This window comes from Phocoena sinus, chromosome 10 (genome assembly GCF_008692025.1).
Source record: "Phocoena sinus isolate mPhoSin1 chromosome 10, mPhoSin1.pri, whole genome shotgun sequence".
NCBI lineage: Eukaryota > Metazoa > Chordata > Mammalia > Artiodactyla > Phocoenidae > Phocoena > Phocoena sinus.
The window spans coordinates 85,791,936-85,818,146 of record NC_045772.1 but is presented as its reverse complement, the minus strand read 5'-3'; the positions used below and the strand labels follow the sequence as shown (position 1 = coordinate 85,818,146).

Here is a 26,211-nt window from a genome sequence, read left to right as displayed (position 1 = left end):
GTACAAAATGTCATAAAAGATGTATTGGAAAGCAATCATAAGAACTAATCAATAAACCTTGGGGAAAAGTCCAGACATCCAGCTATTTAATTAGAGATGTAACAAAACTTATTGATGTAGTTGTTCCACTTGATGGAAACTTCCCTAGAGCCTATATATAAAGCTAATAAAGCGCATGACTGTGGCAGATGTGAAACAAAATTGTCAAAGCATGATCAGGTACTGTCTCGTCAACTTGTGTTAATTTACATCTATTGATCAGTCGTGATTGATCCCCAATGGTATTATAAGTGAAAGAATAATCATCCTTTTTAATTAAGCAAACAAAAAGAGTAATTTATTATATAATACCAAAGCAATATATTTTCACAGTAAACACAACACAGAAGGTGAAGAGTTATAGGCACATGGTGAAATTAATCAGTGGATCAATCAACTATACTTATTAGGGCCTGCTGTGCTCCAGGCACTTGTATTATATGGCAAGGGTACAAAGACAAGCAAGACTTGGTCCCAGACCTCAAGTATCAGTTACTTAGGAGGGTCTTCTCTTCTCTAGTCTAGAGCGAAGCTGACTTTTATGTTGATTGTGGGGAGTAGCATAAAATAGAGGATGCACAATCCTTTAAGAGGAGTATTTTTTCTCTCTCAACAATATCAATAATCTATTTTCACACAAAGATTTATGTATTTACTGCTTTTAACAAATATTAAGGAATTAAAATGGGTAAAATCGATTTGGTTAGGTGTAACATTTGTGAATGTGAAATTTGATTAGGTAAAGGCTGGTCTTCTTCTATATATATGTACATACTTAGTAAAATATTATTTCAGGATGAGTCATTCCTATATTCAATAGATCATACATATAACACAATAAATGATTAAACAATTAAAAAAATCATCCTTGACTTTTCAATTTAGTTTTGTAAACAATTAAACATTCAAGTGACTAAAAGTTATGAGGAAACCAGTGACCACTTCGGTGTAAAAATGGTAAACGTGACTTTCTGTTTAGTGTAATTAGATATGCTTCTGCTGACGTTGCCTGGATAGCAGTAGAATTTACAAATATTGTGAGGGATTACGTCAGTGGATAAATCCCAGTTTCTCTGTGAGATTGAGGTGTAACTTGGTAACAAGCATCATGTAAATTCAGCCTTACAAAGTATCTGAATGCCAGAAATACTTAGAGGAGATTGGTGGAATGTTTAGAAAATATTTTCAAGATCAAATCAATAGCTACTGATTCTGTTCTGTTTAGCTTTTAGGAAACAATAAGAGGATTTTTCTCCCAATGAAGTTTTATATATACAACAAAAGGTGACAATTTGAGCTAAATAACATAGAACATTTTTGTCCATCCTCGTGAAACTTATTTTAGATAAACATCAGGCAAGCATGAATACACAATACAATAAATTGAACACAGAACTATAGGGACGGAGCATATATTCTCTTTTCTCGTCAATCATAATTCTTCACAATCTTACAATGCCCATGGATCCTCACATGAAAATCAATGATATTTATACAAACAGGTACAGAATTGCAGTAGAAAGCTTTGGCTGCTAGCATGACAGTGAAGGTAACTTTTAATATTTTCTGAATCTATTAATTTACATTTAAGCAAGCATAATACTAATATGTCATACATTTTAATGCACCGTGAACATGCACATTAAAATTAGAATAACACTTTTGATACACTTTTCACACGTACATTAAAATTAGAGCAGGAGCAAATGTATACATGTGTGACACCATTGGGCATAAATGTCTAAAAGAAGTACAGTCTTCCACCTAGAAATAGATACTTGTTTTACATATATATGTACACCTACAGATGTATATGTACGTATGGATGTATACACATATCCTGTGGAAATAAGGCCACTTGCCTATGCTCCCTAATCTTGAATAATGTGGAATTTTAGGGCTTGAGGATCATAATCACATCTACCATAAAAAGCTGTAGCTGACCTGCCACTGAAAAGGTTGAGCCTAATTACTCTTCGAACTTCAGTCTGGAAAGGGCCCAATATGCCTGATATCTTAAGAACTCTCCTCTTACTAGACAGGGAAAAATGGAACCTTGGGTATCATTTGTCAAATTTTCAAACTCTTTTCATGATCTTTCTGGTGCAGGTTTTGGCTTTACAGCATTATTATAACTGTGATGACTTCTTGGTGACAGGAAACAATTTAGATGAAAAAAAAGAGACTGCTAAAAGAAGCATCAGTATTACTAATATTAATGAATACGGAAAATATTCTCAGACCCCAGGTAACGAATTTGAGTGTTTCACTTTCTAACTGAGTAGAAAAGCTGTCTACCTCTTATTTTCTTCCAATAACATCTGGAGACACCAACAAAAAGGAAAATATATTCTTATAAATCAGAGTACAATAATATTGAACACTCATTATAACTTCTATGCCTGAGAGATATTTACCAGACTTAAACATAGCAGTTGATTTACCACTTAAAGTACATGTTTTAATACAACCTGTTATTCTTAAAGGTGATGTGGCTGAATCTTTAGAAAAAAGCATCAGTAATAAACATATTAAGCAGTAATAGCTTGGAAAGCAAAACAAAACAAAAAACCAGGAAGAATAAATGTCAACGTAGAAAAAACACAATATTCACTGGTAAAGTGATATTGTTACTAACTACAAAATTCCACAACGTAACAAGTAAGCTTCACAAAAGCATATAAAAGTTTAAGATGCCACTTTCCAAAGGCCAAGCTGATGATCCTTTAAGTCTGTTATGACAGCATTATTTTAAATACATGTATGGTTTTAAGACATCCCTTCACATGTCTGCGCGAACAAAAGAAGCAAATACTCCATCTTCCTGGGCCAAGAGGCTTTCTGGAGTGTCATATTCCAAAATATTTCCTCGTTTCATCACAATAACTAGGTCTGCCGTCAGAATAGTGTGAACCCGATGCTGTGAGCGAAAAAAGAACAAATGTATTCGTTATAAATGTCAGGACACCAGCCAAAGCAAGGGAAAATGCATATTTCACTGATTATTCAAGGACATTTCTTTATCTTGGGAAGCCAGGAGGTGCAAGAAGCAAAGTCCCTCTTTTCCTTTCTTATTTAAAGTACGATTGATTTACATACTTTTAAACACCAGCCAGTGTGGTCTTATATAGGCTATATTAAATTGGGTGTAGCTAATATAGTAGTTTCATCATTTTCATGGAAACGTGAGTAGGCTGACAAATGTTTGTTAAGTAATTATATAAGAAGAGTCATCGTGAACCAGTTGGGTTATAGTTTAATCTAGACTAAAATTATCTCCTGAGTAGAGTCAATAATTCCGTGGGCTGACACACAATTTGAAGAACTCTGCAAGGTGGTTCAATTCTAGTAAGACCATGAGGGGAAGTTCATTCCGGCATGCAGTATTAAAATGAATTATCCAGGACTTTAGGTAGGCATGCTGTCTCTTTGCCTTTAGAGATCACTGCCACTCATTCATTCTCTCTTCCCTCATGGTACCATCTGGAGAGAAGCTTTGGTGTTAGTAATTCATCATTATAAAAGCTACCATCTACTGAGCATATATTATACATTAGGTACTCCACACAAATACTTGCTAATCATCAGAACATTCCTCAAATGTGGGTGTTATCTCTCTCCACTTTATAGGGGAGAACGCTGGGGTTCATAGAGGTAAAGCAAAAGCGTATCACACAGATAATAAGTAGCAGAACCAGTAACCACACCAGACTTATTAACTTCAAAGTGTGAGCTATTTCCACCATTTTGTTGGGAGGATCTGGTACTTAGAGGATTGTTCACCTGTCATTCTTAGCATCATGGTTAAGAAGGCAGGCTCTGGGGCTTCCCTGGTGGCGCAGTGGTTGAGAGTCCGCCTGCCGATGCAGGGGACACGGGTTCGTGCCCCGGCCCGGGAAGATCCCACATGCCGCGGAGCGGCTGGGCCCGTGAGCCATGGCTGCTGAGCCTGCGCGTCCGGAGGGCCCGTGAGCCATGGCCGCTGAGCCTGCGCGTCCGGAGCCTGTGCTCCGCAACGGGAGAGGCCACAACAGTGAGAGGCCCGCGCACCACAAAAAAAAAAAGAATGAAGGCTCCGAATTAAGAATGGACTCATGTTTTGGTTGTGCAACCTCGAGCAACAAACAACTTTTGTATGCTTCACCTTTCACATCAGTGAAATGGTGGTCGTCATAGTACCTGCCTTGGAGAATGGTGGTGAGGATCAAATGAGATAATCCATGTAGAAAAAAATTCAGGACTTTGTCTGATACATATAAGCAAATAATAAATGTCAGCTACTATAATTTTTTTATCGTTAGGATTTACAAGGGAAAAGTCTTTGCCGTGGACCTTTTCACTACTCTTGCTAAGGTAAGTGCTGTCCCATAGAAATATAATGTGAGTCATTAATGTGAGGCACATGTAATTTTAAATCTCTTAGGAGCCACATTTTACAAGCACAAATAAACAGGTGGAATTTATTTTAGTAATGTATTTTACCAATATACCCCAAATGTTATTTCAACATGTAACCAGTATAAAAATTATTAATGAGATCTTTTACTTTCTTTTGTTAGTATTAAGTCTTTGAAATCCAGTATGTATTTCACACTTACAACACCTCTCAATAGGACCAGCCACATTTCAAGTGCTCAGAGCCACATGTGGCCAGGGCCCATCATATTGGACCCGGACTGAACAGGTCAAAACATCAGTATGAAGATGGGACCGCCGAACCTAGAAATATCATTTCTCTAGCTGATACACAGTCTTCCAAAGCGTCTTCTCCTAACAAACCAAAGTCCAGCCTAAAGCCATCCCCAGAAGCAAAGGCTTATCACTTGCCCTGAGCCATGCAGATGGGGTAGTCTCAATGCTCATGCTTTCAGAAAAGCAAGCAATCCTGGCTGGCACTCACAACTAGAGGGGAAAATCAACAGGAATATGGAATGTGATAAAGATGACAGCTTAGAACATTCACCACTATTTTCAACATCCACAGACAAACCTACATCATTCATTAAATACAGGTAATGAATGGTATATATTTAGGAATTATCACACTTCGAAGGATAATGTTTACCTATCTTTGAGAATGGGCCAGAGCCACTTGCATCCCCATGCATTTAGAAAAAAAAAACAACATAATGAGCTATTTAATAGCTGCTATGCATTCCCTTCAAAAAAATTAGTTCTTCAATAACCATATCATAGATATTAAAAGAAACCTGGCTTCTAAATCCATAAACAGAACATTATAAACATTACCTTGATATTCTAAAATAATGTTTACTTTTAAAAATATTGAAACACTTGGCCTATAGAAATAAATATATCAAGTGTTTATTCTATTACTCCAAAGTATTTTTCACTTGACGAAGTACGGTATCAATTGTCATAGCAATGATGAAATTTTCAAAATGCTCCAGAGAAATTAATTTCATCAAGAGCGAAGAATAGATCACCTTCCTTAAAAAAATGCCATGCACTATTTTGGGGTATGAGCGCTGCTTTTTTGAAGCCTGAGAAAGTTATCTTAAAAGTTATTCCACAATTTTCAGCGGCAGTTACCAAAAGTAACAGAACAACTTTTATCAGGGAAGGAAAAATAGTTACTCTTAACAGAGCTGAGGATTGTTGTACAAGGGGTCTACCACAAATCGGTGGAGTTCTCCTTCCTGTAAGCCTGGTAAAAAGAGTTGATCCCACAGTAATCTGTTCTCCTCTACAGCTTTCTGTGTGTCCAGGGGAGAGAACTCTAGGTATTCTGGTGGCCACCTCCACACTGGTGGTCTTGAAATGAAGAATGGGTAAAAGATATTCAAGTACACAGAAAAGTAACAGTGAATGTAGGAGAACAGAAATCAGGTAAGAGAACATAATTTTTTGATGAAAAAATACAAATTATGCTCAAGTATCTTTCAGGTGTTGACTAAATGGGAGCACCCAACAATACCATGCTTCATGCAGAGTAAGGAAAACTAGTTCTTTGAGTAAACAAAGGTCTGTTTTTCCCCTTTTAACCTGCCTTTTTCAGGGGAGCAGGAAGGTCTTCCTCCCCATCTCTTCAGTGAGAAAATTCTGGAAAATATTATAGAAACATTTTTCAAGTTAGCCAATTCTCTCACCCATTAAGTCATTCACACTTTAGTGTGAATGAGTTAATCAAGCGACTCCAGGGCAGAAAGAATCACAGAGTTCACTGGGAAAGTGAGAGACAGTGGATTTCTTTTTACTTAGGCCCAGTTTACAGAAGGTGGGCCCTGATGGGGAATCATTCCCAGCCACCTTGAAAAAGCTGCACTGCAAAGGGTACCCTTTCTCCCATGCATCATTCACAAAACTGGAAGCGCAAGCAAGCACTCCATATATAACTCCTATGACCCAACTGTTAAACTTAAGTAATTATTAAGTTAAACAATGCATTCTTCAGGACAGGTAAGGAACATCACGTGTACGGTACTTGAAGGACGCTTACAGAACATCCTCAAGGAAGAGCGAAATTGTTCCTTAAGATAGAGGCAAATCTGGGTCCAGGTTTCCCGACTCTCTCGTGCACGTGTACATTCGAAAACATATTCAAGTGCCTCATTTGTATTGAGCATGATGGCACCCCTGATTTGTATAATAATACCCTGTAGTTGGTTCCCTCAACACCTCCCTCCCCTCTAATCTCTGCCTTCGCTCGGCCTTACTGGGGGGGAGGTTGCTAAGATAACTACCAGAGAATGGGCTACGTGGCAGAGTAGCTCACGATGTCTACTTGTTGGTCATCACCAAAGTGGTAAAGAGGCCATTCTTGACAGCGAGCAAGTTGGGAACAGTATCACACTCCACTAATATACCCTCAGATAAGACTAAAACAATGCCTGCATCCAAGATTGAAGAGACACGGTGCTGGAGAGAAAAGAAAAAGGGAAAGAAGAGAAAAGAATCAGCAAGAGGGAAAAATGGCTAAGCAATTCATTTAAAAAGTAGTTCTGTTAAATGTAAACCTAAATGTCAATAAGAATCCATCCATCTGCAAAGAGGAAGAGACAAAACCATGGCCTCTTTGAAGTAAGCTATAATGGGCATTACAAAGATTTAAGCATTTTTTTCAATTTGATTATCTTCTCTTGAGGACGAAGGCCCTGGCAAGGCAGAACAGCTGTCTCATTGTCTCTCTGCAAACAGCTAAGTAAATAGGAACATAGAAATTAAGTGCAAATAGTAGCAGACTAGGGAGTCAAACCAATGAATTTTGCTTCTGAAACTGATCATCAGACAATTCGATTATTAAAAAAAAAGAATAATCCCACATGAACTGCCATCTGTATCTGGTGAAAAAGTACAGGCCACGCACGACCTGCTGGAATCCCGAGACTGAGAATGTTCTTTCATTGTAACCTAGCAGAGGAAGGTAGGGCAGACAGCTTAGAAAAAAACAGTGTAAAGGCTTTCAAAGCATAGCTGTTCTTTTTTTTGTTTGTTTCTTTTTTTTGTACAGATACAGAAATATTAGCAGAGAAATACATGATTCAACATATTTTAATTGCTCAAAAATAAAGAATATTGAATCTTGGAAGAAAAACCAAAGAGCAGTAAATCAACTCTGTCGCCCATACTTACAGCTATTGTAACAACGGTGCGGTCTGCAAAAGCTGTCATTACCACTTTCTGCAAAATGTTTTCCTGCCAAAAAATAAATAGAGTCTGAATTTTCTCTGGACTACTTTCTCTTGCCATAATATTGATATTGTGTCCCCAAGAACAATGCTTCAACATGCCCAATCTCTTCCGAGAACTCTCACTGCTAAGTCTTCTGCAGAAGGCCTAACAGGGAGCAGTGCCCAGCAGCAAGCTCCGGCTGGCTTCTGTAGTGTCTTCAAAATGCAAATAAAACTCAGTTTATCAACTAGGAATGACTGATAGATTTATTGCCAGGAAACTGAATGAGGAAAATGAAACCAAATGGGTGTGGAAATGCTCACTTGAGTTATGCCATAAAAAGGATGTATTCAAAACAAATAAAACCCTAAAATAGTGTTAAGTTTTGTGTCAGAAAAGGAAAAAATAAAGTACATGCTAAAAATTTGGATTTTGACCCATAAAAGTACATTCCAGGCAGGAACTATTTTAATTCCCACCACAAACCATTGTTATCATTATATTTTAAAAGACGTCCTGGGTAAGGATTCTACCTCTCTCCTAGAAAAAAAGCTCGATTACCTAAGTCTTAAAGTGAAGGAGCTATTTCTTCCAATCACATGGTTTATTACCAATTAATTCATTCTTATTCTCCCTCTTTCTCTCTCTCTCATCTTTCCTGAGGCAGTACTATCCTTACAATAAGCCACAATATTGTAAGAACTTAGTAATTAATACTAATTTTGATGTAGTTATGTTTACTTAGTGAAATGGCTTCATTAGAAACTACTTCATTGCTTTAAATTAGCTTAACTCCGAGAAGGATATATAAACTTTGAATAGGTACTTTAACTGGTTAGTCTTAATACAAATAAATGATGTCAAATTAGCACCTCCATATATATGGATCTTAATAATCTTGAAACTGTTTCACCTTTTTGGGTAGTTTTATTCAATCTAAAGTGTACAGTAAGAAAAGAAATAAGATTTTTATTTTTGTCCTTTCTGATACCAAACTTTTAATATCAAGTTAACTTTTATAAGAACAACAGTAATTGATAGCAGTTCAATGTGATATTTTCCCCACTCAGTCACAGCCTTCCAGACAGATCCTTCTTGGACATAGTTGACACTTTTTTTAAATTTAATTTTTCTTTTATATTGGAGTATTGTTGATTTATAATGTTGTATTAGTTTCGGGTGTACAGCTAAGTGATTCAGTTATACATATACACATATCCATTCCTTTTCAGATTCTTTTCCCATATAGGTTATTACAGAATATTGAATAGAGTTTCCTGTGCTCTACAGTAGGTCCTTGTTGATTATCTATTTTATATACAGTAGCGTGTATATGTTAATCCCAAACTCCTAATTTATCCCTCCCCCTATTTGACACTTTTAAATGATTTCTTTCAAAAGGCAAAGTTTCTGCCTCGTTACCATGAATACATTGAGAAGGCCATTATTAATTCTAGCCAACATTAATTATAATGACTCCATCTTCAAATTGCATTAGAAAATGATTGGTTTCGATTATCAATAGATTCTAATAGAGATTTGCATACTTCATCTTAGAACTTCCATGACACAACACTTGAATACTTGAATACAGAACAGTACTCTCATCAACTGAGCCCTGGAATTTTACTGTTTTGAGGATTTATCAAAAAGTGATGGTACTGAAAAAAATAGATATATGTGTATGTATAACTGAGTCACTTTAATGTACACTTGAAACTAACACACACTGTAAATCAACTATAATTCAATAAAAAGAGGTAGAATGGAGAAAAATAAAGTAAAATAAAATAAAACTAGAAAAAAAAGTGATGACAAATTTATATGATGTTTATTGGCAATAGGAGGTCCTTTAAAAGAAGAGTCAAGTCTCCTTTACTGAAATTCTGTTGTGCTGTATCATTGGTTGATCGAGGAGGTGGCAGAGAAGATACTCAAAACAATAGTACTGAGCATTCAGAATCCAATCAGGAAAAATAAATTATAATTTTCATATGCATTTCTTCATCTCATCAATTTAAAGAAGCTTAGATAAGGCACTCACTGTGGCCATGTCGATGGAAGCTGTCGCTTCGTCCATGATGAGAATACTGCTCTTGCGGACAAAGGCCCTGGCAAGGCAGAACAGCTGTCTCTGTCCAACGCTAAAATTCTCCCCACCTTCAGTGACAACTGCATCTAAATCAAAAAAAGAGGCAAGGACTTCATTAAAGAAATGATACGAACATTTTCCTTGGGCAAAGTAGTGGAAAACACATTATGTCCTACAAGAACACGCTGCATAGCACTTTGTACTGGTGCAAGGATTTCACACTGGAAAAGCAAAGAGGAACTTTAACTGGGGAAAATTAAGATGACCCTGGGTCACCCTGTGTTTGAAAACAGGTGGTAAATTCCCTCCTGATAGCAGGATATAAAATACTGTTAAACATTTTAAAGACTGGAAGACCTTGGAGATTATTTAATTATTTAATATAATTATCCAAGGCCCAGGGAGATGATGTGGCTTGCCCAAGATCACCTAGTTAACTGGTAGTAGAGCTTGATAAGAAACAGAATATTCTCAACTCCAATACCTGTTCTCCTTCCATTATATCATCCCCCTGGACTTTAAGCTCCTAGTGGGTAAGGACTGTGTTTGTTTTTGTTTAGCAATGTATCCCCAGTACTTACCACTTTGCATCTGACATAGCAGCTGAATGAAACTTTACTGCGTGGATAAATGAGTTATGTCCTCATTATAGTTTCTTTTTTTGGTTTCAACCACATTTTATAAAGTACTACTGTGAGTTTAGCTTAAGTTCTATTTCCAAAATAATCTATATTATTAGGATTCAAACACTTTTTAGTAGGGCTCTGAGAGGAAATTTCTATTGATTATTGCCTCACTGCATCAAATTCTTATAATTTCTCACGCTTGGAGGCTATGCATCTATTCTCCAAATTTTAATGTATATAATAAATAAAAAGGAAGCGGGGCATGATGAATGTTCTTCACTAGAGTTGGCATGAACCAGATCATTATCAAACCACTGATGTAATCTTTATTAAGACAATGAGCATAAACAGTATTCAATTACATAGTGTAAATGCAATTCCCTGTCGCTTACACTGTACCATACCCCCAAATACTATGCCCATGATTCAAAACAGGTACACGCAGGTCTCATGTTAGTGAAGAGAACTATAAAGATGTAATTGTCTGCCTTTCCAATTATTAATAGGGGGAGGGCAGAGTCTCTAAATACCAAGGAAAAAAGGTCTGTAAGCATTATCGCAAGTAGACTTTTCAATTTTTCAAGTACATTTGCTGGGCTTTCCAGAGCAGACATCAAAAATTATTATGGGAAAGTTCACCCAGACCTCTGCAATTACTTCCACGGTGACACAGGCAAAGTCAGTAAAACTATCCTTAAAGACACGCTGCCCCAATTTCGTTTGTGGGATGCCTTTTCCTTGGGACTAAATTATCATCATAAAAGGTATTGTTTTTGAGTCTCCTTTCCCAAATAAACTAACAAATAAACATCATTTTATTTTGTGGGTTAATTAAAAAAAAAAAAAAAAACTAGATGCCGAACAACACAATCAATTTGGCAACTACATATTATGTACTAAAATTAGAATACCAACCAACTATTATCTTTCCGACGCTTTCTTAAATGTGTTCGGGTTTTAAGGAAACAGAAGTCCAAAACTACAGATGCTCGCTTTTATGAATAAAGACTATATCATGAACTCTCTCTTGTTTCATTAATCATGTTGTTCTTTTGTTATTCACATTGCTCTTTTGTTTTTATCATCGGTTATTTGCCAGAAATTATACTACATCTGGGACTGAATTTAACTCAGGGATCGTTTGAGTACATGTTTCATATCTTACACAAGTACCCAAACTGATCCTGCAGCTAGGTAATAGAAAATAATGTCTTCCAAAAAATTATGTTATGTAAGTAAAAGGAATATGCCCTCCTGGCAGCAAAGAAAACGGCTGCTACTGTGGAGAAAATACCTGCTTCTAAATGGCACCAAGTACTCTTTGGACCTAACAGCCTTTTCAGTCCTCTTATCTACCTACTGAGGGTTAAGCACTCATGTAAATCATGTGAGCAGAATGACCACAAGGAAACATTCTAATTAAACTGATCTATATCCATCAATGGTGGAAAGACTAAAGAGATAAATGTATTAATTGGAATATTTTGGCCTGCTCGCCTAGAACAGAAGGTTATAAGGTTTCATCCTCTTGCACCTGCTGCAAAAACACTAGATTTTGAAGTTGTCCTAATGACCTTTAGGAGATGATTTTAAATATAACGAGATTTAACACTAGAATTATGTGATTCCAGCAAAAAATGTAGATGTGTAGAATTCATTGCATATGTAAAAAATAAATGTATCATTTAGAAAATATACCTAGACCTCCTGGTAGGGATTTGACCATATTCTTCAACTGAGCAATTTCTAGAGCTTCCCAAAGTCTGTCATCCGTGCATTTGCACTCCGGATCTAAATTAAACCTGTAGGAAAAAAATCAGTTAATTAGTGAATAAATTTTAAAAATGATTTTTAATGTACATTTGCTTACTGCTGTTCTTTCCTTAAAATGTAAATCCTATTCGTTTTGGTTACTGCTGTACGCCCAGGATCTACAACAGTGCTTAGGATAGAACAGGCATTCAATTCATGCTTGATGGGTGAATGAGTGACCTGAATGTTATGGGCAATGGTTTTCGATGATATCATTAGTAAGTTTAAATCCATGATAAGGTTTGATACAATTCATTAAATTGGATACATCTACTTTCATATTATGTATAATATAACTTGAATAGTGTCTAGCAAAGTATTCCTACAGAACTGACATTAAATACATAAATCTATATGGGAACGTGCAATGCTATTTCAGATGAGCTATGCTGTACCAACCACGATAACAATATTCATAATAAATATATTCAGAGATATAGATTTACTATAATATTGCTAAATAATCTGATATGCCCAGAACTTTTTTTTTTTGTTTTGTTTTGTTTTTGCGGTACACAGGCCACTCACTGTTGTGGCCTCTCCCATTGCAGAGCACAGGCTCTGGACATGCAGGCTCAGCGGTCATGGCTCACGGGCCCAGCCGCTCGGCGGCATGTGGGATCTTCCCGGACCGGGGCACGAACCTGCGTCCCCTGCATCGGCAGGCGGACTCTCAACCACTGCGCCACCAGGGAAGCCCCAGAACTTTTAATTAAAGTAATTTTACAATTGAATATGGAGCAATCTTACATACATCTTCTCTTCAAGACAAGGAGTATTTAGTAAAAGGTGGCAAATACTTTGCAGTTAAGTAGATAGAGGAGGGGAGCAAGAGAGAACAGAGGGTGGATGGAATGAGAGCCATGATCTGGTGGATGATGACACAGTGGACTTTGGAGTTGGACTAACTTTATTTGGAATGGCAGTGCTACCACTTACTAAGTATATGAACTTGGCCAAGCTACAGCTTCTCTGAGGTTCAAAATCCTCATCTGTAAAATGGGGACAATAATATGAACACTAGAGCAGTGCTCTGAGGATTTGATGAGATGATATATCAATATTTAAAGGACCTAGCAAAGAGTAGATACCTCCATTCTTTTTTTTTTTTTCATGAGAAACCACAAACCATGCATGGAGAAGGCTGTAGCAGCTTCTTCAGAGCAATTTCGGCAGAAGGAGAAGTTGTGGGTGACGGGAGGGACTCAAGGTATTAACCAAACTCAGTATCTGCTGAGGCCAGACCAGACACACAAGAGATAGGCAGGGTGTCTGTAGGGTGGACACCTCAGAAATGTCTGCCAAGAATCACTGTCCCCAAGTACAGAGGAAAAAGTGACGTTTGTAGGGTCAGATAGAAGAGATGAACTTCTGGAGGCACAAAGGATGGGCTTCTATAGGTTGATTTAGCCACTCTAGGTGCCCCAATCCAAACTGTGGGACAGAACATTTGACCTCATCATCTTGGTGACAAACTTTCACGCCTACCTGAAAAGCAATTCTGAGTAAAACCCTCCTGTGAGCCAAAGGGTAAGTCCTGAGGCACATGGGTTTCTGCTGAATACGTCACCTACCGAATAGAACCGCTGAATAGTATTGGATCCTGCAGAATGATTGAAAGTCTAGAACGCAGTGTGTGCAGTGGCAGTTTTGAAATGTCTATCCCATCAATGACAATCTTCCCTGTTAAAGAAAAACAAAAGTGGCGGCATGTAGTAAAATCACGAGTAAAGTAATATCTGTTTACAAATTGGAAGTACTTTCCTAGTTCAGAACTGAAATTCAGAAGAGGAAGCTTTCCATTTAAGTATTAAAAACATCATGATATGTCTCTATGAAAAATACACATTTCGGTGCTATCTGCTCTTATGTATTTTCTCCTAAAGGGACTTCCACTTTTTATGCAGTTTATGTGGTTCATACAAACCAAAAGTACTTTTTTTCCTCAGTGGTCCTCTTCCTTCCAATATTCCTTGATCCTATTCTTGGCTTTATTTTCCTTCACAGGACATTCTATATACATTTACTGATCTTTTTTAGAGTCTCTCTCCCCCAACTAGAATACAAGATCGTTGAAGATGGGCATTTTTGTCTGTCTTATTCACTCGTTTATTGATTGAACAGCACAGTGCATTACAAGTAAGAAAGTAGATTCTATGACATAGGTATCACATTTTGGTGAATTTTTCCACTGTACATAGACTTGCACAATCTTGACGTCCTTGCCTTTCCCTGATAGATTTATTTTATCATATCGCTTTGTGCAAAGACAATGTTGCTCTATGAGATGAGAATGCCCAGAGAAGAATGGCAACTGGAGTCCCTTTTCCAGCTGGATTTAGACCCAAAAGCAGGCAAGATGTTAGCTTAAACTTTATTTCAAGAATAATATATTATCTATTAAAATCTCAGTCACCTATAATGGTATTAAAAACAGTCATCATAGTCCTCATGGGGCCTGAAATGATGTTTCTGGACTCATGAGAATATGGCTAATCTGTTTCATTATAACCACAGTTTTTTAATGAAAGGTTTCAATCAGTTGTCTTTGGATCATGTAATTGGCTTATAATGCAAATCCCACAGAAAATCCTTAAAGTATCTATGTCTTATTACCAGCCATGGAAAGAGCAAGCTGCTCACCTAGAGGCAGACACTTACCCTGCCACTGAATCTAAACCCCAAAGAACCTGCAGTGACCACAGTGCAACTTTGTTGTTCATAAACTGACCTCTTTATCTCACAGAGCTGTTGTGTAGATTAAATTAAATAATATAAACTGTCAAAGACGATAAAAATGTGAGGTACTATCACCATTATCACAATCATTACAGATAATAATAGTTAAGTACTTCTTGAGCTGATGGATCTCCTTTCATTCAAGATGGCATATGTGTTGGCCTATTTACAGGCCACTTGACAGACTAAATAATGACATATTTTTTCTAAAGCAAAGATTAGATTACTTCCATGTTCGATATTATTAATAATTTTGTGGATGAATAAATATTTTTGTATATTGTCAACGTGTGCTTGGCACTTTACAGCAATGGTTGCCTCCTAACAAAATGCTCAACATCATTAAACCATGTTATTAAGAAGATGATGGTAAGAGTCATGCATCAAAATTAAAATGCAGATTACTTATCTTCTTTTTATTCCTTTGATGGAAAGATATATATATATATATATATTTAGTTTGCAGGAAGCGAGACAGTCTTTTTCTCTCTTCCTTCCTCTTGAAATGCCACCTCTATCTGTTGCTATTCAAAATGGATGGCCTTGTTTTCATTTTACCAATTTAATAGAATGGTCTAATAATAATATCTAGAGCTGAGTTTAGGTAGGGCTAATAATTTTATTTCCCCAATTCTATGTTTTTTCTTTACTCCTAGACTGTTTATCTGGCATACCTGTCTCAAATCATGGGTTTCAGGACACAGAGTACTTATAAATATTTACTTTTTATTTCTGCAGGATTAGGTAAGTCGATGTTGCATTTTTTTTTTAAGGAAGAGCATCACACAGCTAATGAAAAGGTTTAGTTAGTAACTCACCATCAAATATATCAACCATTCTGAAGAAAGCCAGAGATAACGATGACTTTCCACTGCCAGTGCGACCACATATGCCCACCTAAGAAATCAACTGTCACTCAGAGAGAAGAGGACTCAGACAAAAGATAGAAAATAGGCAGAAGTATTTTTACCTTAGGTATGACACCATGATGAAACTGCAACTCTATGTAAACAGTTACATTAAAATAATCATTTTCTTCTCAGATGTCCCTTAGGAATTATCATTATTAAGCTAAAAACATGGGGTCTTCAACAAATCTTCAACGATTCCACTCTCTTTTGATTTCTATGTGGGTGTGTTGTTTTACCTTTGCCGCTTCATGTTTGCATTTAGTATACTGTTGACCTAGCAAACAAGTGTTCCACTTTATCTTCGAAGTGATGATTTTATAACAAAATGTAAAATGAGTCCATTTTTCTGCACACTTGCTCTTTTTACAATAACTAAAATAAATCATTTTGTGACTAGAGCTAGTACAAACACAAAGGTTCTCAAGGGGATATCTGGAATGGTCATGAGCCAAAAGCTAGAAATTTTGAAAAACATGCCTATTGTTCACATTCTTGATCTTCATGGGAGACGAATGAATGGCAATACAACTTAGAGGATGTGTATTTTATCTGGATCCACTCTCTCCCTTTTCTCTTTTGTGCAAATGATCTGACCTATAAAGTGTAGGGAATGTAATGGGAACCCAGTGAGGCTGTGGTTGGCTGGGATGTCTAAAGAGCTCAGGTGGTAATGGAGTGGTTCCATCTGAGGGTTTGTATGAAATAAATCAAATGGCAGTGAATTCCATACCTTTTGCCCAGGTTTGATGTAAGCCTTGACGTGTTTAAGAACAGGCTTCAGATTATTTTCATATCTGACACACAGATCATGAATCTTGATCTCCCCTTCCTGAGGCCAGTGTTCTGGAACTTGAGAAGGATCTGGGGGGTGGAGATGGGGTAAGGGAAGAGAGAGAGAGACAAGAGAGAGAGAGAGGTAGAAAGAAACACACACATACTTATATACATTTATACATACACACATAATTTTTTTCTAAATTGAAAGTGGTACTGAACCAAGTTCTGAGTTTTTTAAATCAAAATTTCATTTAGAGTAAAAGCCTCTTGATTAAGAACTTTAAAAATAGCTTTTGTGTGTCTGTTTTGGAGCATTAATGGGCATCATATCACCCAGCATTCCATCACTCAATTCTATTCATAGTGGTTCATCTGTGAATGGATTCATTTGTTCACTCAGTTGGTCATCAAATATTTGAATGCTTCAAATGTGAAAGGTGTTGTGCAGGATGCTGGGAATATGGAGATGGAAGACATGCCTCAAGGTGCTCATTGTGCCCGGGGGACGCATGCAAGTGAGTTAGACCCTACAGGACTGCATGGAGAGTCACGTGATGGAGGCCAATCCGAGGTGTTCTGGGAGCAGAGATGGTGGTAACCCAAGAGTTCCAGGAGGGTTTCAAGTGGAGACGGTGCCTGAGATGAATCTTAAAGGATAAGAGGTAGGGAAAGTTGTTTCAAATATATAGAGGGAAAAAAACAAAGATATAAAGAAAGCATAGCATGTTGGTATGGCCCGAGTAAAAGGTGTATAGGTGGATGAAGAGAAATGAGAGTAGGTAGGTGGGTAAGGGTTGACTAACAAAGGGTCTAGCAGACTGAGCTAAGTTACCTGGAGTTTGTCCTTGAAGACCTCGAGAGCTATTGAAGGATTTAGGCAAAAGAGTGCATTTGAAGCATGAGATTTACATTTAAGGAAGATTAGTCTGTCCTCAGTATTGAATTTTCTGCCAGTTTTATTCTAGCAAGGCTAAGAATCTCAGTTAGAATTTAAAATCCAAGTCTCTTGCCATCTAAGTTAATACGGTCTGGAGAAAGAGAATAGAATAGTTCATAATTTAGGTTGGTAATTAATAAAGTCCATATATATCATTCTCTTTAAGTATTAGTAAATAATATCAATTTGGACTCTCGTTGTATCCAAGACTTTTCAGGCCTAAATAATCACATCTTTTTCAGATTCAGGTGTACCTTATCAAGCAAAGTCAAGATGAGAGGGGATTCTCTGGCTATTGAAGTGGAAAACAAAAGCAAAAATGACAGTGTGCCTGACACTCAACTAGTCTTTTTTTAAAAATAACTATTTAAGTGAAATAAAATGATATTCAGAACAATACCGATGGTGCCTTCATAGTTCTCAGACTCCATAGTTAAGAAACTGTTCACTTTCTTCACTGCCCCCATCTGGACCTCCACATCGGCCAAGTTCCTCACAACCCAATTCAAATAATTGGTTATCTGTGTTAGGCGACACAAACAATGAACACATATAAAATGAAGTCATAATTTTTGTAAGCACCGGATATTAGGGGATAGGATGACTTGGACAGTTCATACAGGTACAATTCATAAATGCTGCAGGGTATCAGAGACCAGAGAGAATGTCATGGGATAAAGTTGGCAAAGAAAGTGTCTGCTCTTCTTCGAGGGTCCTCAAATGTCACTGTTCTGTGAACTGTCCTGACTTCCCTGCACAGTGGATAGTTGTATCTCTGTTTCCATTTACCTCATTTATAGTCATATGCAAGTTAGTGTCCCTAAATGTGTGGTGAGCAACTCAGGACAAGAATTCCAAACAGCCTTGGGAGAACTCTGACCAGAGGGTTTGAGGACTTTCTAAAAATTGGCTCGCAATATCAGAAATGAATCCATGCCATCCTAAAATGCTGGGTTTGGGCCCAAATCTACTATTATTTGCAGGCTGTCATCTTGTTATGAATTTCTAACTCCTCTCTAACATCCACGAATAAGAGTTGATAATAACCACATACAGAAAGTACCTCCAGCACTGCGCAAAAAGAGATTTTCATCCATACGTACCGTAAGTGCATACAGAAGACCTAAGCCCACCAATCCAGAATTGGAAGACCCACTAATGGATGCAATTGATGCAGTGAGAACAATGCAAGCTCCCAGATAATCCTAAAAAGGAGTGAGAAAAAAATATTAAAAGATTTTCCCCAGGTTCTTAAACCAAAGATCTCAATCAACCCAGGTGATCACTAAGAGAATAAACGCTACTCCTTGTGTATCCTGTTAAGTTTCGGAAGAATGTTACAGAAGGTATAACAACGCACACTATTAGGACGGAAAGGGAAACGATGCAAGGCTCTGATTATATTCGTGCAGATATGCTTTCAGAGACGTTAAACACCTGGTCAGAAATTAAGCTGCAATTTCTGGCACGACCAGGATCAGACACAGGGTTTTCTTTCTTCCTTTCTTTTTCTTATCTACTGCATTGTGTTGCCAGACAAGCAATTATGTTTGAACTTAACTTTCTACCTTAAATTTCATGTGTGCTTATACCAGGGTTGAGATTAGCTCTCTTGTATGCTAAATCAAGGCCTTTGCAGAAGTTTGCCTCTAGTTAGCTTATTGGGATTTGTATCTGAACTATTGTCGACTATCTGGTCTCAGAGTCTGGGATATTAAATCTATAGATTTCATGGAAATAGGAATAAGTGTAATTTTTCTTCCTAAATTAGAAATATGGCATGTCTTAGAGTATCTGAATTGTCTATGACTCAATGATAAACTCTTCCGAGAAATTTAAAAAATTCATTAAGGCCAGCCTTAAACTCAAAGGAGAGATAAGGGACATCTGTCCATTTTCTAACACACTCTTCCCCATTTCCCAGCATTCTAGGCACTATTACGTCTTATCTTCTGAAAAAGAAATCTTTAAAACTTGTCATGCTGATGTGTCACACATGCCAGAAGCAGAGAGAAGTTCAGGCATGAACACTTTCTAGAATTATCTCAAGTCTCATCTCACTGGTGATGACCATCTCTAGAAAGATAACCTCTGCTACCTCAAAAGAATAACGAGTAACTAGGTGATGAGACCATAATGACAGTAATAGAGTGTTTAACATGCTGAAGTCAAGAATGCAGTTTCTCAGGGCTTCTCAACCCTGAGAAGCCACTGGTCAACCCTTCTCAACCACTGGCGCAGTGGCTGAGAATCCACCTGCCAAGGCAGGGGACATGGGTTTGAGCCCTGGTCCGGGAAGATCTCACATGCTGCTGAGCAACTAAGCCCATGTGCCACAGCTGCTGAGCCTGTGCTCTAGAGCCCATGAGCCACAACTACTGAGCCCGTAAGCCACGACTACTGAGCCCGTGTGCCACAGCTACTGAAGTCCGCGTGCCTAGAGCCCGTGCTCTGCAACGGGAGAAGCCACCGCAATGAGAAGCTCGCGCACCGCAACGAAGAGTAGACCCGCTCGACGCAAGAGAGCCAGCGCGCAGCAACTAAGACCCAACGCAGCCAAAAATAAATAAATAAAACAAAACTATAAAACTTCATATATATATATAAAAGAATGCAGTTTCTCAAATCAGCTAGCATGTGCACATCCTTGCCTCTTTTTAAATAGCACGAAAGATCAAATTGTTGGGGAGCAATCAATGATCCCAGCCTTGGAATCAGAGATCTGGGTTCAAATGATGCTTTTGTCAATTACCAGCTAGTAAGCTTAGATGAGTCATTTAAACCCCTTTGAGACTCAGTTTCTTCTTCGGAAAATAGAAATGATACCTAATTTACAGGGATTTTGAAAGGAATAAATAAGATTAAATATCAGTTATATTTAACCCCCTCCATGTAACAGGATGTCTTTTTCTCCCCCTGGATGATTTTCAAAGGTTTGAAGCAAGCTTAAAAGTTTGCGTGCATCATAAACATCAAAGGTTAAAACAGGCACTAAAATTTAATTCTGTAATGACTCCCATTATCTTTACATTATCTTGAGAGTTAATTCCTTGAGGGAGTAAATTCCACAGAGGTAGTAAATGCTCCTTTGATCGCTTCTTCCGATGTATCCATTTGTTAACAACTTGTCACATCCCAATCAGACAGTTCTTCCTTTTCCCCCTTTATTTGAAGCAACAACTACATGAATGCAGAATCTAACCAGCCCGGGCTGCTCTTTTATATTTTATAAATGCCAACGTGTTCCCAAAATACTTCCAAAATATTTACAGCAATATGAATTTTTCCTTCCCACTCTCTTGTGAAAGGTAATACTTTTAATGCTATGTTATAAATTTGTTATTTCCATATTATCTTTTCTAAAAAGACTCATAAAGCGCTTGTGTGATAAGTTTCAGAAAGTAAGTTAGCACCAGGAGATATTTCCAGCAGGATGCTCCCAGCTTGATATAAAGAAATATGCCAGTCGGCGTCTGAGAAATTTCTGTGGGCAACATACACTTTAAGGGTTTGAAGCAGGGTATGTTTTTACTAATTTTTGTTCTCCGCTTCCTCTCAGCCTACCTCATTGGAAAGAAGAGCCTCATTCATTCATCCATCTATCCATTCATTCATTCATATATTCTTTAAAAAGTATATATAACTTCCCTGTTTAGAATTATCAATGCCTTTCTATTGCACTTCTAATAAATTCAGACTCTGATGAATTACAAAGCCTTATATGATGTAAAGTCTGGAGTCTAGATCCTGCCTCCTCTGACCTTATTTGAGATTCCTTTCCTGCTCCTTCACCCTGCTGCAACTACATTGGTCTTCCTGTCCTTGGTGAGATAAGCTGGGACCTGGGACCTAGGACCTTTACTGCAGTGCTTGCACCTGAACCAATGAATCCCCCAAGCAAGAGAGTACAAAGAAACTACAAGGGACTAAAAATAACTGCGCGCATGCGCAGCTCGGGTGATTATAATAAGATACAAAAAGGCCACAAACCAACTGCCATGTCTGAGGTGCCGGGAGCAAAAGCAGGATACTGCGCATGACCCCTGCGCACAGCACTACCAAGGGGGTGGGCAGACCACATAAGCCACGCCTTCTCCCCAGCCCACTGATCCTCCCTCACCCTCATCCCATTTAAGGAATCGGCTTGTCACTTCCTCGGGAAGTGAGGAAGCGCACCTGTTACTTATTTTCACTCCCTTGTGCTGTAGCACAAGTCCCAGTAAAACCTTGCCTAAATTTCTCCTCTGGCTTCTTATTAATTTCTTTTTCTTTTTCTTTTTTTTTTTTTTTTTGTGGTACGCGGGCCTCTCACTGTTGCGGCCTCTCCCGTTGCGGAGCACAGGTTCCAGACGCGCAGGCTCAGTGGCCATGGCTCACGGGCCCAGCCGCTCCGTGGCATGTGGGATCTTCCCGGACCGGGGCACGAACCCGTGTCCCCTGCATCGGCAGGCGGACTCTCAACCACTGCGCCACCAGGGAAGCCCTCAATTTCTATTAATTAAAGATTCCAAGGACCTGGGTCAGTAACATTGGGAACATACCAACTTTGTTTCTGCCACTGACTCTGCCTGAAATGTTTCCCAGAGGTCTCAGACACCAGGCTACTGCTCGTCATTTAGGAGTCAATTCTTAAATACACCTCTTTGGAGACCTTCCCTTCCTGATCCCACCCTCAGCCCTGGAGCTGTTCTCTAGCGCATTGTCTTGCTTTGTTTTCCTCCTCACACTTCGCTCTATCTGAAATGATCTTATTTGCTTATTTGTTCTCATGTTCATAGCCCATTTACTCTCACTAGAATCTAAGTCCGTGAAAAAAGAGTCTGTCTAAATTTTCCAGCAACAGGAATACAGTAATGCTAAGTACATTGTAAAGGCCCAAAGATTCCTTATGGAATTCATGACTGGATACATTGACCCCCTTCATAAAACATTCACTGAGTTCTTCTATGAGCCAAATATCTTCTAAATCCAGGCTTCTGATGTTTTTTTCTAAAGGACTCCTATGAGCCATTTAAATCTCCACCAATCCCTTTTCCAGACTTAAGAGTTGAACATGTACAAATATTACAAGGATGCATATTTGACAAGGCGGGAAGCCCAGCACAAAGTTTTATGATTTTTTTATCCCCCGCTTAGAACTGTGATATGACTATCTTAGAAAGCTGTGCTATGTGTGTTAGGAGTTCTTTGCCTTTCTAAAGTGAAAAGTACTCTTAAGTCAAGAACTTCATCATTCAGTTCCCAATAATTATTAATTGTTTTGCTATTTCAATTGTACAGGAAAAGCTTATAAAATGCTGTGTTCTGTGTTACAAAGAGCAATCTGAATAGGACTGGAATAGAACAACGCTGCAACTGACATACCGAAACAACAGATTAATCAGAGTCTCAATAAATGGACATTAGACGTAGGCCTAATATAAATATTATAAAGGAAATGGAAAACATTACCCACTCAATCTCTCTTCCTCCCACCTCATTCCCTGTTAATTTATTATGGATCTTTATATTCTATATTGGGCCCTGGATTCCACCATTGTATAGAACTCAATGTTAGATTGAATCAGATAATACTTTAAACTATTTTCTATTGAATTGAAATGGTAATTCTGATAATAGGTGGGTTAGCCTCATCCTGGCAATGAAACCAGCAAAAGAAGTGAAAACAAATGAAGAGAGAAAAGGGAGGGAAGAGATCGATAAGTTAAAGCCAGTATATATTTTCCGTGTCTCTCTCATTGAGCTAATGTTTTCAAAACTACTTGTAAGGTTTTTTGTTTTTTTTTTTTAAACATCTTTATTGGGGTATAATTGCTTTACAATGGTGTGTTAGTTTCTGCTTTATAACTAAGTGAATCAGCTATACATATACATATGTTCCCATATGTCTTCCCTCTTGCGTCTCCCTCCCTCCCACTCTCCCCATCCCACCCTTCCAGGCTGTCACAAAGCACCGAGCTAATATCCCTGTGCCTTGCGGCTGCTTCCCCCCAGCTATCTACCTTACTACGTTTGTTAGTGTGTATATGTCCATGACTCTCTCTCGCCCTGTCAAAACTCACCCTTCCCCCTCCCCATATCCTCAAGTCCGTTCTCCAGTAGGTCTGCGTCTTTATTCCTGTCTTACCCCTAGGTTCTTCATGACATTTTTTTTCCTTAAATTCCATATATATGTGTTAGCATACGGTATTTGTCTTTTTCTTTCTGACTTACTTCACTCTGTATGACAGACTCTAGGTCTATCCATCTCATTACAAATAGCTCAATTTCATTTCTTTTTAAGGCTGAGTAATATTCCATTGTGTATATGTGCCACATCTTCTTTATCCATTCATCCGATGATGGGCGCTTAGGTTGTTACTTGTAAGGTTTTCAGTATGATCATTAGACATTATTTTAATTCTTAGTCCAGTAGATAGAACATACCAACATTTACATGTAAAGATAATGTAAAGAGATGTTTTTGACACCTCAGCAAAAAGGCATAGCTTTTTTTTTTTTAATTCATAGGAGCTTTTATTCATAAGAGGTCAATAAGTATTCCACATACCCTCTACTCTCTCTTCTGGTTGTGTAACCTTAAATAGCCACTTGTGTAACATGTACTTAATGATACAAATCTCATAGGGCTTTAACAGCATAGGGCTAAGAGAAGGCTCTGTGGGAGGAAGAGCTTTGTGCAACATAAACGTGCCAGGCAGCCTCCCCAAACCCTATTCCTATCCCTGGAATGCACATGACCTAACGATTGTTACACCTTGTTCTGCTACATTTATATTATATTGACAGACTTTTGGGGCCACTTTTCCTCTCTGTAAATAAGATACAATATGAAAAGGCTAGAAGTTATAAAAGTCACCTGCTTTATTCCTCTCTCTCTCTCTTTTTTTTTTAGTTAATAATAAAATAATAACTAACATTTATTGGTCACATGGCAGGCAGTGTGCCAACAGCTTTCCCTGCCTTGTCTCATTTTTTTTCTTATTTTTTCTTTTGTTTTGTAGCACCTTTATTGGAGTACAATTGCTTTACAATGGTGTGCGAGTTTCTGCTGTATAACAAAGTGGATCAGCTATACATATACATATATCTCCATATCTCCTCCCTCTTGCATCTCCCTCCCACCCTCCCTATCCCAACCCCCTAGGTGGTCACAAAGCCCCGAGCTGATCTCCCTGTGCCATGCGGCTGCTTCCCACTGCTATCTATTTTACATTTGGTAGTGTATATATGTCCAATGCATAACTTTTTGAAGCACCTTTAGAGCAAGTTTTTCAGGAGATGAACCCACTTCCCAATTCCACAGTCTAGTAAGTTCAAATAGATACAAGAGCTTAAAAGCCAAAATGTCTGCAGTTTAGCATCTAAAACGGTTATTTCTCATAAAAATATTCTTCATCATTTTCTTTTTTAAAAAAGTGCTATTCGTGCTGTCTTCTAGTTATATCGATGAGATACTTTTCAGCTCACTTCAGGATTACTACTTCTGCTCAATAACGTTTTTTTTTAAAGTAACTGGAGATTTTTTGGAAGCATTTGATCAGAATTTTACCTCAATCTGCATAAGAGAGGAAGCTCCTTTGTGCATAACGTTTATCAAGAAATCTCATAGCAAAACCACTAAATTCCAATCACTTTCTTTCAAATACAACAAGAGTAACAGACGTGAGAAATTGATAGAGCTTATGTTAGCTTCCAGTTTTCCACTTCCTTTACCATTAAACAGTAAGTTTAATGAATGATAAAGTGACTCTACCTTTCCACACCTTCTTTCCTTTCCATCGCAAACATGTGAATAACAAAATGGCTTAAAGGCAGTAAGTTAAGAAAGGAGAAGCAGATAGTCTGAATAACTCACACACAGGAGGGATTACTAGAAGCACAAATTCTTCTGCTAAGGCTTTCTACATCCTACCCAACCAATTCAATGAAAAACGCCTTCAGTCAAAACGATACAATGGAATGAGAGATTCTACTTAGGAAATAGAAGCTACTACATACGTGAATGACCACTCTCAGAGAGGGCCCAACAGCAGGACATTTTTATAAGTAGAGTGATAAATTATAATTTCCATTGACTTTGTGAGTTCAACACTCCCCTCCAGAAGGGAAGCCTTTGATTCCTATGTCAAAAGAGAAGCCTCTTATCAGATTTCTAGTGATTCAATAATTTCTCTATCTATATGTGGGATTATAGTAAAAACTGTTAATTTTCCATACCACACCCTTGTAAATAGTTATCAACAACACTACCTTTCTCCTTCACATAGCCCTCAGAAGTCCACGTCTATGGTTCCACTGAGTGCCTGGGTCTTCACATTACAAGATCAACGCACACCTGTCTATAATGGAGTTATGAACATACAAAAAAGCTCTGTGCTGTTTCACACAATAGACTCTCATGCAAGCTCACCCTGAAGACTATTTTCACTTTAGCCTGTTGATTCTAAAGACTTTTTTTTGGCTTCTTGATGTGATTTTTCTTTTATCCTTTCACCATACACAGCAAGACAAAGCCTTGGAAAGACACCCTTTAGATAGAGTTACACAATTTTCGTAAATGGAAACACCGATGCCAAAGAACTGGAATTGTTTAGTTCGGAGGGATGAAGAGAAAACCCTGTGCTGAACAAAAGAACGTAAGCA

General features: G+C 37.9%; 1 protein-coding gene across 13 annotated transcripts in view; it reads right to left on the bottom strand.

Annotated features, from left to right (window-relative positions):
- Positions 1 to 320: 320 nt before the first annotated feature.
- Positions 321 to 26,211, bottom strand: part of ABCC9 (ATP binding cassette subfamily C member 9) — a 150,544-nt gene continuing 124,653 nt past the window's right edge. For 11 of the 13 annotated variants that reach the window (XM_032645442.1, XM_032645451.1, XM_032645448.1 and 8 more), the window contains 9 exons: positions 18,669 to 18,770; positions 17,966 to 18,086; positions 16,582 to 16,712; positions 15,759 to 15,837; positions 13,776 to 13,884; positions 12,088 to 12,191; positions 9,716 to 9,849; positions 7,633 to 7,695; positions 321 to 2,959 (listed from right to left, as the gene is read on the bottom strand). In XM_032645442.1, coding sequence (XP_032501333.1) covers positions 2,822 to 2,959; positions 7,633 to 7,695; positions 9,716 to 9,849; positions 12,088 to 12,191; positions 13,776 to 13,884; positions 15,759 to 15,837; positions 16,582 to 16,712; positions 17,966 to 18,086; positions 18,669 to 18,770 — 981 coding nt within the window. In that variant the 3' untranslated portion in view covers positions 321 to 2,821. Of the gene's footprint in view, positions 2,960 to 7,632; positions 7,696 to 9,715; positions 9,850 to 12,087; positions 12,192 to 13,775; positions 13,885 to 15,758; positions 15,838 to 16,581; positions 16,713 to 17,965; positions 18,087 to 18,668; positions 18,771 to 26,211 lie in introns of those variants that run through there. The other 2 variants (XR_004351753.1, XR_004351752.1) reach the window with 1 other exon arrangement.